At 41.2% G+C, this 13988-nt stretch overlaps 1 protein-coding gene across 8 annotated transcripts in view; it reads right to left on the bottom strand.

Moving 5' to 3' along the window:
* The window catches only part of LOC137379560 (transcription factor EC-like), a 203893-nt gene that overhangs the window by 25604 nt on the left and 164301 nt on the right, over positions 1 to 13988 (bottom strand). For 5 of the 8 annotated variants that reach the window (XM_068050556.1, XM_068050558.1, XM_068050561.1 and 2 more), the window contains one exon: positions 595 to 843. In XM_068050556.1, coding sequence (XP_067906657.1) covers positions 595 to 843 — 249 coding nt within the window. Of the gene's footprint in view, positions 1 to 594; positions 844 to 2157; positions 2297 to 13988 lie in introns of all 8 variants that reach the window. The other 3 variants (XM_068050559.1, XM_068050560.1, XM_068050562.1) reach the window with 1 other exon arrangement.

Raw genomic sequence — 13988 nt, 5'->3', positions numbered from 1 at the left:
CATACTTGTCACGATAATTCTTGTAAGTGATGGGTGGTTAGAGCTGTATGACTTTCACATAGCCTCTGAAGTTCATCAAAGTTGAAGGAATCCTATGATTTGCATAAGCATCTCCTACAATCCATGCAAAACACCTTTCTGCAAATTACTTAGTTCCTCTGACTATGTGAAGATTCAATTACACTGTGGAAAAACTACACTCTGAAAACTGCATAGCCAAGTAACAGAGTTATACCTTTTAACTGGATTGACATCACTGTTTATTTTTAAACAAACAAAAAATATGTTTGACCATTTTTAAGTGAAGACCATGCTACTTGAAGAGGTGGCATTTCAAAATATGTACAAACTAAATTAGTACTGTAATGCACATTTTTAATTCAATTTCATAAGAATTGGGGGAAAATAAGCAAAAGATGAAATAGCTAAATGCATAACCCAAGAATAGCTCATTAGAAAAGCATGCAATGCCATATTTATCATTTAAAGTAATCAGAAGTTGAATAAAGATTACAGAAACCCTTACACTTTTGTTCTGTACTATAACTAATCAATTGTAAGAAAAAGATGCAAAAATACTAAAAGAAAGATTACCTCATTTTCATGATTTGATCCGAGAGATAGCAGTGTGATAGGACTGTCAGGTGTATTACTTTCATTGCCAGGGGGAATGTGGGCATTTCTCATAACAGGAGTTGCTCTAACAGATTCTCCTGGATGTGAGTGAGAAATGGAGAGTGTCTGATTGGAAAGCTTGGTGCCCAGTGCCAGGTACTGTTTCACCTGTTGCCTCTGTGCCTGGTGGAGATGGTACTTTGTTGGGTTTTCCAGGTGCGTTTGGACCTGTTGAAAATAATGTGAGAATCTTTGAAGACTCGCCATTAATACCTTATTGTAAAAGTGGTAATCGGTGGTTATAAAGCACATGACTTTATGCATTTTCACTGTGCATGGTAATACATTACAAAAATACATTTCTGATCTAGGTTCTTGTACCTAACAGGAGCAGCCACTCCAAATACTTTATTATTGCTGTTGCTACATCTGCAATAACAGAGATAAAAATAAATACTAGAAAAGGGAAAATGGTATCATCAATCATTTGGTCACGGTTGTATTACAGGAATCAAACATTCTGCTTTTGTTTTGTTCTATCAGAACGTCGAAAGTGAATTTTATATACAACGAAACAATGTTTTCCATGGCGTTGGGTGTGTCTGAAAGATTTACATCTGAATGGTATCAAATTCCCTCGTGACATGTACTTACTCTGTGATGTGTAAAGAGGTTCATGCAAGAAGCAATTTAAAAAATGACTAAATAAGCTTAATTTTATCTGAAGTTTTTAACTTTCGCTTGTTAAACTGACAATAAATTACTCAGTTATTGCTTTAACAATCTTATTACAACTTAATTCCAAGGTACTCTAGACTAACTGATCTGAAAGGTTACTCTCTTCAGAACACTGTTGAAAGAGATTGAAACAGAATCATATAAACATTTCCCCTTCATAAAACAAAGTATTTCTGTGTGCACTATGTGTAATAGAATTGTAAAACTGTTTAGTAAGAACAGGGTTTATAAACAGCACCAGAGGAAATCTCCGCCACACCCCAGCGTAACTAGACTTTGTCTACATATTTCAGAATCTGTGACGCAAATTACTTTTTGAGATTATTGATCTATTTATAGTATCTATTCTAAAAATACTTAAGTTTTTAGTTTTTAAGGTAATAACATCTGTTTAATCCATTAATGTAGCTATCTTTAAATATGGCAAAGATATCACTTCTAATTTCACAAGGAAACACTGTCCTGAAGCTTAGAGTAATTTATCTCTTAGCAAAATATTTTAAAACATCAATGGTAATAACTGAATCCAATTGAGATCACACTGCTAGACTGTAATTGTACTGAGCCTTATCCTGCACACACACACACACACACACACACACACACAAAACAAACAAACAAAACTTCTTCAGGTTCTCCTCAGAAGACCATTGTGCCATCGGGAACTGTTGCAAATGCTGAACACAGAGGGACTATGCGTACCTTGGTCAGCAGAAGAAAGTATTAAATATTTGAATTTATCAGTTCACTGCTACAATCAACCGCAAATGCTAAACTGTTTATCATAATGTCTCTGATTCTCACCTTACAATATGCATATTCTGATATGTGCGGCATTCTGGATCTTAGAGGAATATGTAGTTCACTTGAAGTTTCTGAGGACAACAATTCCACAGTCTTTTGCAGAATTATCTTTCTGCAGCCAGTCTTCAGAAGAGTGCTACTACAGGAGCCAAGCAGAAGACTTTATAAACTGACAAGGAATGCTAAAGGATCTAATTGGTGCAGATAGGACCATTCTTCCATTGCACAGTGTGTCAATTACTTCAGAGAGCTACTGATTTAGAAAGACGTCACTTTCCCTCAATTTGATCACAACAGTAATTTTGCATAGTCCTGTTATCAAGAATTCCACAGAGCAGCACTACTCTGCCTTATGATTAAGTAGCAACCATTTTTCAAATGTCTCCTGCCACATTTTCCTCCAGGGTCTCTATGGATAATACACTGTTTGTTCTTCCTCTCCCAAAACATGCTCCAGTCATTTTTATTACTTTTTTCTATAGCTCATTGTGTTCCTTATATTTACATACAGAAAGGCAGATTTTCATCAGTACTGACTTTGAAATGGTAAGGGTACAATCCCACTGTAAACAAAAATATCACATTATGCTTTTTGAATTTGCTCATTAGATTTGAAGAGATAGTTGCTTTCACCTTATAAAAAGCCCCAAGAGGCACAGTTGTAGTCTTGCTGCAAAGTACATCAGAGCTGAAGTGTTGTTTTTAAACCATCGCTATATAGAATTTTTTAAGCTCTTCTGGATTTATGAGATTAATTGGATAATGATATTTTTCTTTTTCTTTCAGAAACAAGCAAACCTTCAGTATCAAAATGTAAAAATACCGTGTGCCAAGGTCACTTTTATAACGTCTATGAAGAATACTATGCAAATGTATTTTCTGTGATTCAACAATTTTGTTTTGTTCAGCTTTACAAATTACAATCTTATATTTATCATGCAAGATAAAGATGTGCATATTTCAAAAATTCTAAAAACAAGTTCTGAAGGGCAGTGGACTTATCAAAATTGCAGAGGTACTACCTCGAAAAGACTTGTTTGAATCAGAATGGATGAAAATTAAACTCTTTCTTTTAAATAGCTATTAACTCTGACTTTCTTGATTAAACTCTAAGAACATAAAATTTGTGGTCAGTTCTGGTCTTCATATTGGAGAAATAATATAGAAGCACTGGAGAAAGTACAAAAGAGATTTACGAGGATGCTACCAGAACTGAGAAGGTATGATTATCAGGAAAGATGGAACAGGCTGGGTCTCTTTTTTCTGGAAAAGGGAATATTGAGAGGTGACTTAATAGAGATCTTAAAATTAGGAAGGGGTTTGATAGGGTAGATGTAGATAAGATGTTTCCACTTGTGGATGAGACAAAAACTAGGGGTTAAAAGTATAACATTGTCACTAATAAATCTAGTCAAAAATATGAGAAACTTCTATGATTCCAGAATCATAGAAATAGCATTCCACAATGCGAAACACCTTCAGTGATGGACAGACTCTCTCATGCATGTAAAATGTTCGGTTTGACCATCAGCATCAGGAAGACGAATGTTATGGCCCAGGATGTTGCCATACTGCCATCAAACAGCATTGACAATGTGATGCTGGAGGTTGTTGATAGCTTTACGTATCTAGGCTGCACAATCACCAGCCATCTGTCACTCGATACTAAAATCCATGCACACATTGCAAAAGCTGCAGTTGTTATGTCCAAGCTGAGTAAGAGATTGTGCAATAACAGAAACCTGACGGAGAACATCAAACTGCAATTCTACCAAGCCTATGTCCTCAGTGCACTCCTCCACAATAGTGAGACTTGGACAATATATGCTGGGCAGGAGAAAAGGCTGAACAGTTTCCACCTTTGCTGAGTCAGATGTATTCTCGGCATCTCTTGGTGGGACGAGGTCACCAACTTGGAGATCCTGGAGCGTGCTAATTCCGTCAGCATACATTCATTACTAAGCCAATGACATCTGCAATGGCTTGGCCATGTTCATCAGATGGATGATAGCTGTATACACCCACCTGCCAAGAATGAGGCACATCAATTTTGTCATGAACATTGATTTTTAACTGTTCTTGGAGCAAGGAAATGACTTGTTAAACAGATCAGCCGTGGCTGGAAAAAAAGATTTACATACTAACAGACATCAAAGGTGAGGAAGCACATTCCAGGTCCTGCTATGGAAGATACAATCCACAAGGGCCAGGACTGGCTAGACCAGCTGGTCACATGACAACTGGCTGTTCCAGGGTTTTCTTTTGAACTAGCCGCAGAGAGTTTGAACTGAGAGTGTCCTGTGTGGAGAAGACCTCTCCTGTCTGCTCCCATCTCTTTCTCACAAGCCTCTGAATCCACTGAAGACACATGAACCCCAAGAGAGAAAAGTCTCCTACAGTGAACAAGGTTTAAGAAGAATACTGGATCCCAACGAAAAGCAAGATCTACGTGCAATCAAGGACTCTACAATGAGCTCGTAACAAAAACTCTTCAGATATTGCCTTAAACTTTTCGACTTTATTTTTCTTCTCTTTTCTGTCTCTTTCTGCTCATGTGTATTGTGCATGCATGCCAGCGTGGGCGCATCGTTTATCCATGGGCATCAACCGAATTAGAGTTTAAGTTTAATAAATTTCTACTTTTCTTCTTTAAACCTAAGAAAACCTGTCTGTGCTGGTTTCTTTGCCTTATAATTGAAAAGCAATGGACAAGGATTCACCAAGGGGGAGCTAAAAACACGGTGTGTTCAAAATTAAACCCTGTTACAGTAAGACCAGGTGAAGGCTGAGAGGGACCCCCTAGACACCTTTCTCACCTGGTTGTAACAACACAAAGACCTTAAGTACGTTGAATTGGCCGCAGGGTCACGACCTTCTGAACGCTCATACTTCTGCTACAAGGACTCCTGCAAATGAGATATGTAGATGGCAAGCATCAACACAGACAACTGGGAGACAGCCACCGATGACTGGAAACTCTGGAGGCTGACTGTTTGGAGGGGCATCAGAAGAGGTGAGGAGAAATGGAAAACTCAGCTGGCAGAAAAGAAGGCCTAGGGAAAACAGAGGCCAGTGAATCCTGCACCTTCTCAGCCCACTGCCTTTCTCTGCAGCAAGTGTGGCAGAGGCTGCCATGCCAGAGTGGGGCTCTTGAGCCACAGCAAGCAATGTTTAACACAGAGTTGACCACCAAGGTGCAAACCATCATCTTATGAGCCAGAAGACTGCCAGACTGGAGAAAGTGTGAAAGAGATTTGCAAGGATGCTACTAGAACTGAGAGGATACAACTATCAGGAAAGACTGAACAGGCTGGAGATCTTTTTTCTAGAAAAGGGAAAACTGAGTGGTGACTTGATGGAGGTCTTTAAAATTAGGAAGGGGTTTGATAGGGTAGACATTGATGTTTCCACTTGTGGGAGGGACCAAAACTAGGGGTCATAAATATAAAATAGTCACTAATAAATCTAGTCAGACATTCAAGAGAAACTTCAATGATTCAAGAATCATAGAAACATGGAGTGGTGAAAATGTGGAAATCGCTACCAAATGGAGAGGTTGAGGTGAATAGAATAGATACATTAAAGAGGAAGCAAGGTTCCTCTTCCATTATGGAGAAAGGAATGGAAGCATATGTTAATAGGTCAGAGGAGGCTGTCATGTAAAACATAAACACCAGCATAGACCTGCTGGACCAATAGCATGTTTCTGTGATGTAATTCCATATAAAGAAACAATAAAAATAAAAATTTATAAGAATTTAATGGTGTGAAAAGCTGAAATATTTATTTATTCCTCTGGTTTATCTGAGAGTATTCCTTTGGTTAGTATGCAAATTTAGTAGGTAAACTGTTTGATAAAGAACCAAACTGTGATGTGCCAGTAGTTTCCTGCTCATTGTCATCTAAATGCTACCCCACAGCAATATCATCTGGTCAACTTCCACATGTATATTGATGACGCCCAACTATACCGCTCCACATTCTTCATCAATTCCAAGGCAGTTTCTATACTTTCCAATTTCCTGTCTGGTCCCAAGATAGAGGTGAGTTGAAATTTAATGCAGTTCTATCTTGGCAAAATTGTAACTTGGCAGTACTTGCAAGCCCCTGGCCTTGATTCCATCAACCTCCCAAGCTGCCACCACAGACTAAGTCCAGAGATGTGTAACTTTGGTGTACTACTTGATCCTGAATTAATTGTGTTCCACTTCCATCCATTCCATTATCATGGTTTCATCCATCTTCACAACATCAGCTGCCTTCATCTTGTACCTCTGTTCACTGGGAGAGCCTTTATATGTCTTTATAAAGGAGGTGGACATTCTACCCAAAATGCCTTTACTGGCTCTTTCAGGTAACTATCCAATCAGTCCCACTCCCCTGCTCTTTCCCCATAGTCCTGCAAATTTTCCCTTCAGGTATTTACCCAATTTCCTTTTGAAAGTTACTATAGAACCACTTTCCAGCACCTTTTCAGACAGTGCATTCCAAACCACAACAATTTGCGAAGTAAAAATGATTTTCCTCATGACATCTCTGCCTCTTTTACCAATTACCTTAAATCTGTGTCCTTTGGTTACTGGCTCTTCTGCCACTGGAAACAGTTTCTCCTTATTTCTCCTTATATCCTAGTGAATCATAGAACTAGGGTTGTAGATAGGACTTTAAACTAATTAGTGGGGGGGAGGGTTCAATTGAAGGGAAGATTAAAAAATCAAAAAGAAACAAGAGAGCAGAGGTGCAGGGTGGTGAAGAGGTGAACGGTAATCAAAGTATGACAGGAAGGGCAGAGAATATAAGCAGAAGAGTGCAGCAGAAATTAGAATGAGAATGAGTAATAATGGTAAAAAGTCAAAGCTTAAGGCTCTTTATCTGAATACACGCAGCATTTGTAACAAGATAGGCACAAATAGAAATGAATGAGTATGACTTGATAGCTATTACAGAGACGTGGTTGCAGGGTGACTAAGACTGGGAACTCAATATTCAAGGGTATTCAATGTTCCGGAAAAATAGGCAAAAAGGAAAAGGAGGTGGGGTTGCTTTGTTAATAAAGGAAGGTATCAGTGCGGTGGTGAGTAGTGATATAGGTGCAATAAATTGTGATGTGGAATCAGTTTGGGTTGAAATAAGGAATAGCAAGGGGAAGAAGTCATGGGTGGGAGTCATCTATAGGCCCCCGAAGAGTTGCCTCACTGTCGGACAAAGTATAAATCGGGAAATAACGGAGGTGTGTAAGAGGGTGCTACAATTGTCATGGGTGATTTTCATCTGCATATTGACTGGACAAATCAGATTGGCAGAGGTAACATGGAAGACGAATTTATAGAGTCTATCAGGGATTGTCACTTAGAGCAATACATTGCAGAACCTACCAGGGAACAGGCTATTTTAGATCTAGTAATATGTAATGATGTAGGATTAATAAGAGATATTGTAGTTAAGGATCCTCTGGGGAGTAGCGATCACAGCATGGTAGAATTTCAAATTCAGTTTGAGGGCGAGCAACTCAGGTCTCAAACCTGTGTCCTCAACTTAAACAAGGGCAATTACAGAGGTATGAAGAGTTGTCTAAAGCGGGCAGGGTAAATAGACTAAGGGGAAAATCAGTAGGTGAGCAGTGGCAGACATTTAAGCAGATATTTCATAGCGTTCAGCAAAAATTTATCCCAGTCAAAAAGGACTCGATGAGAAGGATGAACCACCCGTGGTTACATAAGCAATCAAGGGAAGTATTCAATCAAAAACTAAGGCATGCAAAGTGGCGAAAACTAGTGGTAGGCCAGAGGATTGGGAATTTTTTAGGAACCAGCAACGGGTGACTAAAAAGCTAATAAAGAGGGAGAAAGTTGATTATGTAAGTAAATTGGCAAGAAATGTAAAAACAAACAGCAAGAACTTCTACGGGTATATAAAAAGAAAGAGAGTAGCTAAAGTGAGAGTGGGACCCTTGGAGGATGCGACTGGAGAATTGATAACGGGCAGCACGGAAATGGCAGCTAATTTAAAGCAATATTTTGCATTGGTCTTCATGGTGGACACTATAAACATCCCACAGATATCAGATAGGCAAGTAGCTAATCGAAGAAAAGATCTTATAACAGTCTCTATCACGACGGACAAAGTATTTGACAAACTAATGGGACTAAAAGCAAACAAATCGCCAGGACCTGATGGCCTACATCCAAGGATTTCAAAGGAAGTGGCTGCAGAGATAGTGGAGGCATTGGTCGTAATATTCCAGAACTCACTGGATTCTGGGAGGGTCCCAGCAGATTGGGAAACCGCTAATGTGACGCCCCTGTTCAAGAAGGGAGGGAGACGAAAAGCAGGAAACTACAGGCCAGTCAGCCTAACATCGGTTGTTGGAAAAATGCTAGAGTGCATTATTTAGGAAGAAATAGCAGGACATTTAGAAAGGCTTAACGCAATCAAACAGAGTCAACATGGTTTTGTGAAAGGGAAATCATGTTTGACAAATTTGCTAGAGTTCTTTGAGGATATAACAAGCAGAGTTGATAAAGGGGAAACCAGTAGATGTAGTGTATTTAGATTTCCAGAAGGTATTTGACAAGGTGCCACATAAAAGATTGTTGCACAAGATAGGAGCTCACGGTATTGGGGGTAATGTATTAGCATGGATTGAGGATTGGTTAACTCACAGAAAACAGAGAGTTGGAATTAATGGGTTTTTTTCAGGTTGGAAAGACATAACTAGTGGAGTGCCACAAGGATCAGTCCTGGAGCCTCAATAATTTACTATCTATATTAATGACTTGGAGGAGGGGGCAGAGTGTAATATATGCAAATTTGCTGACGATACAAAAATAGGTGGGAGGGCATGTTGTGATGAGGACATAAGGAATCTGCAAGGGGATATAGATAGGTTGAGTGAGTGGGCATAAAGTTGGCAGATGGAGTTTAATGTAGGAAAGTGTGAGGTCATGCACTTTGGTAGGAAGAATCAAAAGGCAGACTATTATTTAAATGGAGAGAGACTTCAAAAAAGTGCAGCACAGAGGGATCTGGGTGTTCTTGTGCATGAAACACAAAAAGTTAGCATGCAGGTGCAGCAAGTAATTAAGAAGGCAAATAGAATTTTGGCCTTTATTGCTAGGGGGTTGGAGTTTAAAAATAGGGAAGTCTTGTTATGACTGTATAGGGCGTTGGTGAGGCCGCACCTGGAGTATTGTGTACAGTATTGGTCCCTGTATTTAAGAAAGGATATACTGGCATTGGAGGCAATTCAAAAGAGATTCACTAGGCTTATTCCTGGGATGAAGGGGTTGACTCATCAAGAACGGATAAACAGGTTAGGCCTTTATTCATTAGAGTTTAGAAGAATGAGGGGTGATCTTATTGAAACGTATAAGATTCTGAAGGGACTTGACAGGATAGATGTTGAGAAGATGTTTCCACCAGTGGAAGAATCTCGAACTAGGGGACATAATTACACAATAAGGGGACACTCATTTAAAACTGAGATGCGAAGGAATTTCTTCTCTCAGAGGGTAGTGAATGTCTGGAATTCTCTACTCCAGAGAGTTGTGGAGGCGAAATCATTGAAAGTATTTAAAGAGAAGGTAGATAGATTTTTGAAATATCGGTGAGTTGAGGGCTATGAGGAGCTGGCACAAAAGAGGAGTTGAGGTCTGGGGCAGATCAGCCATGATCTTATTGAATAGCGGGGCAGTCTTGAGGGGCCGAATGGCCTACTCCTGCTCCTATTTCTTATGTTCTTATTTACTCTATCAAAACCCTTCATGATTTTGATTACCTCTATCAAATTTCCCTTTCGCCATCTCTGCTCTAAGGGAAACAAGCCCAGCTTCTCTAGGGTCTCTACATAAACGACATGCTGCATCCCTGGTACCATTCTAGTAAATCTCCTCTACACCTTCGTTGAGGTCTTGACATCTTTCCTAAAGTGTGATGCCCAAAAATGGCTACAATAGTCCAGTTGGGGCCTAACCAGTGTTTCATAAAGGTTTAGCATAAGTTCCTTCTTTTTGAGCTCTCTGCCTCCATTATTAAAGCAAAATATCCTAGATACCTTCTTAACAGCCTCCTTGACTTGCCCTACCACCTTCAAAGATTTGTATATGTACATCCCAGGTCTCTTTCATTATAACCAGCTTTTGTGACTCAATTCTGCAGCAGTTACAACTTACCCAAAATGCCATATCCAAAGTCCTTACCTGTATAAATAATCCCTAACCTTGCCAGGCTTCGCTGACTCTCCGCATTCCAGGGAATTGATTTAAATGTCTTGTCCTCACTTTCCAATCCTTCCGTGAGCTTGTCGCATCCTATATCAGCGATCTCCTCTGGCTGTACATTGCCATATGTATCCTCTGCTCCTGTGACATCAATGCACTCCTCGTCTTTCAGTTACTACTCTTCATGGGATGATCATTTGGAGAGGGGAGTGATGGCATGCTATACCACACTGGTGACATCTTACAGACTGAACTCATGCAGAATGTGGATCATTTATTGACTACCCTGTATTGGGCTGTGATGTTTGATGAACTCAATAAGGACACTTCCTCTTAAGCTATCTGCACATTCTTCCACTCCAATCAGGTCCCTCAACAGATTGAGGAAATCGCAGGAAGGAGGCAGTTGATTGTAGACATTGGGCCGAATTTTATTCCGGCAATGGGGTTCATGGTGGCAGGCCAAAATGTGGAGGGAGACCCCATCTCAGACGTCCATTGGACCCCGTTGCTGACTCATGTAGGGCAGCCAATGAGCTACCTGCCGCCTGGATGCTGTCCCTTTAAGGAATGAGCTCCTGCCTCCAGAGCAGCTGGCCAATCGGAAGGCTGGCAGCTTTGCAGTACCGGCAGCACCACTGGGAGCTGCAGTACCAAAGAAGAAGAACTCAGGAAAAGTAAGTGGGGTCGGAGTTGCCGAAGTCATCAGGCAGGCCCTGGTGACGGACTGCGAGTGGGTGTTGGTGAGGGTGGGGCGTGAGGGTCTTCCCAGGGGGGTAGCCATTGACCACTGGGGAACCCTCCAGCAGCCATAGATTGCCCCTAAAGGAGGCCACCAGGCTTTACCTAGTGGTGGCTCCACGTGGCGGCGGGCCCCTCCACCAATAAAATTGAAGTGGAGGTGGGAAGAGGCCCTTAAGTGGCCATAATGGCCTCAAATGGCCTGTGGCGAGAAGGCTGTCTTTGGCCATCCCCACCCTAGACAAAATGGCAGGGGGGCTGGGCAACGTCAGGAACAATGCCCCATGCCATTATGTTTGCCCCTCCCCATCTCCATGTCTGTCTCCAAGGGCAGAATAAAATCATGACTCTAAACGTTGAAGGGACATTGCATGGCCCTGTGCTCACAGATTCACAGTTAGGCCTATCCTGATAAGGCATTGCACCCAAAACAGCCTTCCAGTGCAGCTGCCGTGCCTACAGGGTGCACTTGAATAAGATAAACAGACCTTATAGAAGCACCCATTGGGGAAGGGATGTAGGACTTGAAGAATCTATGCATTGTAAAAGCATTAATGCAGAGGCGCAAGGGGAGAGCCAACTGTGTAACAGCCCCGACAAACAAATTTCTCTGCAGCACCTGTGGAAGAGCCTGTCACTCTAGAATTGGCCTTTATAGCCACTCCAGGTGCTGCTTCACAAACCACTGACCACCTCCAGGCGCTTATCCATTGTCTCTCGAGATAAGGAGACCAAAGAAGAATGCACGGACAGCATTGAGTAGGCCTGTGGAAAGGCAAATCTTTGGTGACAGAAGGATGAAAGATGGAAGCACAGTTTGATTGGAGGAAATAGCCAAAATATTCTTGGGGGTGCACTATCTGGATGTTCACATGAAAAACCAAAGTTGGACAGCAGCAAAAGGTTCCATTGCCAGACATAGCTGGCGACAACAAAGTTTCAGTCCAATCTCCACTGCAGGATATGTTCTCCATTACTGTGATCCTCTTTCTCTTCCTGTAGGGCTGCAGAGCTGTGGATCTCCTTATCACCCTGTTGCATGCTCCTATTATAATGTATATTATCATGTAAGATGACATGATGTCCAAACCACCTGTATGGAGTGGTACAAAAGAAAAATACTGCAAATGCTGGAAAATGTAAAAAAAAACAGAAAATGTTGCAAATACTCAGCAAGTCAGTAACAGCTGTGGAGAAAGAAACAGAGTTAACATTTTAGGTCAGAAACCTTTCACCAGAACCCATGAAAGATCATCTACTTGAAATGTCAAAATGTTCTGATGAAACGTTATCGACCTGAAACATTAAGTCCATTTCTCTCTCCATAGATTTTGTTTGATCTATACCGTGGTACCTGTTCCTGTTTGCACTAAAATTCATGTGTGGAGATCTGATGGCCACATGAGTTCATTTATAACAACTCAGACTCTTGGAAAGCCTGCCAGGCTTTTATGGTGCTCCACTTAGTGTCTCCTTTCAACAAAGCAAGTGATGAAAGTGTTTCTCTTGACATACACAATGTCAGTCATGTGCTTGATGGAGGAATCAACAGCAGACTGGCTTAACTGGCAAATGTTCCAATGGTGGCTTGGAAAGATTCTGTTACATAAAATTGTAATATCATTGTGACCTTCACAGATGCGGGAGGAGCCATGCCAGTCATTGAAGTTGAGTAAGTCAGGCAGTAGAAGATGGCATAGCTTGGTCACAGCCTCTGGAGTAAAACATAGGTCCCAAAGTCTGTTGCCCTCTGACCTGGCCAGATAGGAATATTGTGGTCTGCAAACAGAGACTCCACAAAAGCTTGTCTTTGTCAATAGTAGCCTTGCAGCAAAATGCAACAATATACAAGGCGGGAAAAAAAACTAAGCAAAATGTTCAGTGCGTAAGAAAGGATGAAAAAATAGATTAGCATTTGTAGAGTACCTTTCATGACATTAGGACATCCCAAAGTACTTTACTGACAATTTTGAAGTATAATCACTGTTGTAATTTTGGAAATGTGGCAGCTAATTAGAACACTGCAAGGTCTCACAAACAGCAATGTGATAATGACCAGATAACCTGTTTTGGTGATGTCGGTTGAGTGATAAATATTAGCCAAGACATCATGGAGATCTCCCCAACTCTTCTTCAAAATACTGCTATGGGATCTTTTACATTCATCTGAGAGGGTAGATGGGTCCTTGCTTTAATGTTTCATCTGAAAGACAAAACATCCGATGGTGCAGAACTCCCTCAGTCTTCTTCTTCTTTGGCCTCCTTGTCTTGAGAGACAATGGATAAGCGCCTAGAGGCGGTCAGTGTTTTGTGGAGCAACGCCTGGAGTGGCTATAAAGGCCAATTCTAAGGTGACAGACTGTTCCACAGGCGCTGCAGATAAAATTGGTTGTCGAGGCTGTTACACAGTTGGCTCTCTCCTTGCACTTCTGTTTTTTTTTCCTGCCAACCGCTAAGTCTCTTCGACTCTCCACTCTTTAGCCCCACCTTTATGGTATAGTACTCCCTCAGTACTGCACTGGAATGTCAGCCTAGATTATGTGCTCAAGTCTTTAGAGTGGAACTTGAATCCACAGACATTCTGATTCAGAGGCAAAGGTGCTAGCAACTGGGATCACAGCTGATAGGTGGGCAGAATTTTAATGAAACTGATCAGCTCGCAGTGGCAGGATCGGCAGCAGGTCAGGAACCCGATTATTGCTGGAGTGGGCTTTGACATGGCTGTTTAACTCAGCCGCCGTATTAGCCTCCTGCTTCAGGGTTTCCCAGCTAATCACAGAGTGAGGGCGTGATAAAGACCTCCACCTATCAGTGGAAGGATTGCTACTTATAGGGACCCGACAGAGGCTGCATTCTCCATTGATTCTTGAG

This window comes from Heterodontus francisci, chromosome 18 (genome assembly GCF_036365525.1).
Source record: "Heterodontus francisci isolate sHetFra1 chromosome 18, sHetFra1.hap1, whole genome shotgun sequence".
NCBI classification, from domain to species: Eukaryota; Metazoa; Chordata; class Chondrichthyes; order Heterodontiformes; family Heterodontidae; genus Heterodontus; species Heterodontus francisci.
This window is presented reverse-complemented; position numbering and strand designations above follow the sequence as displayed.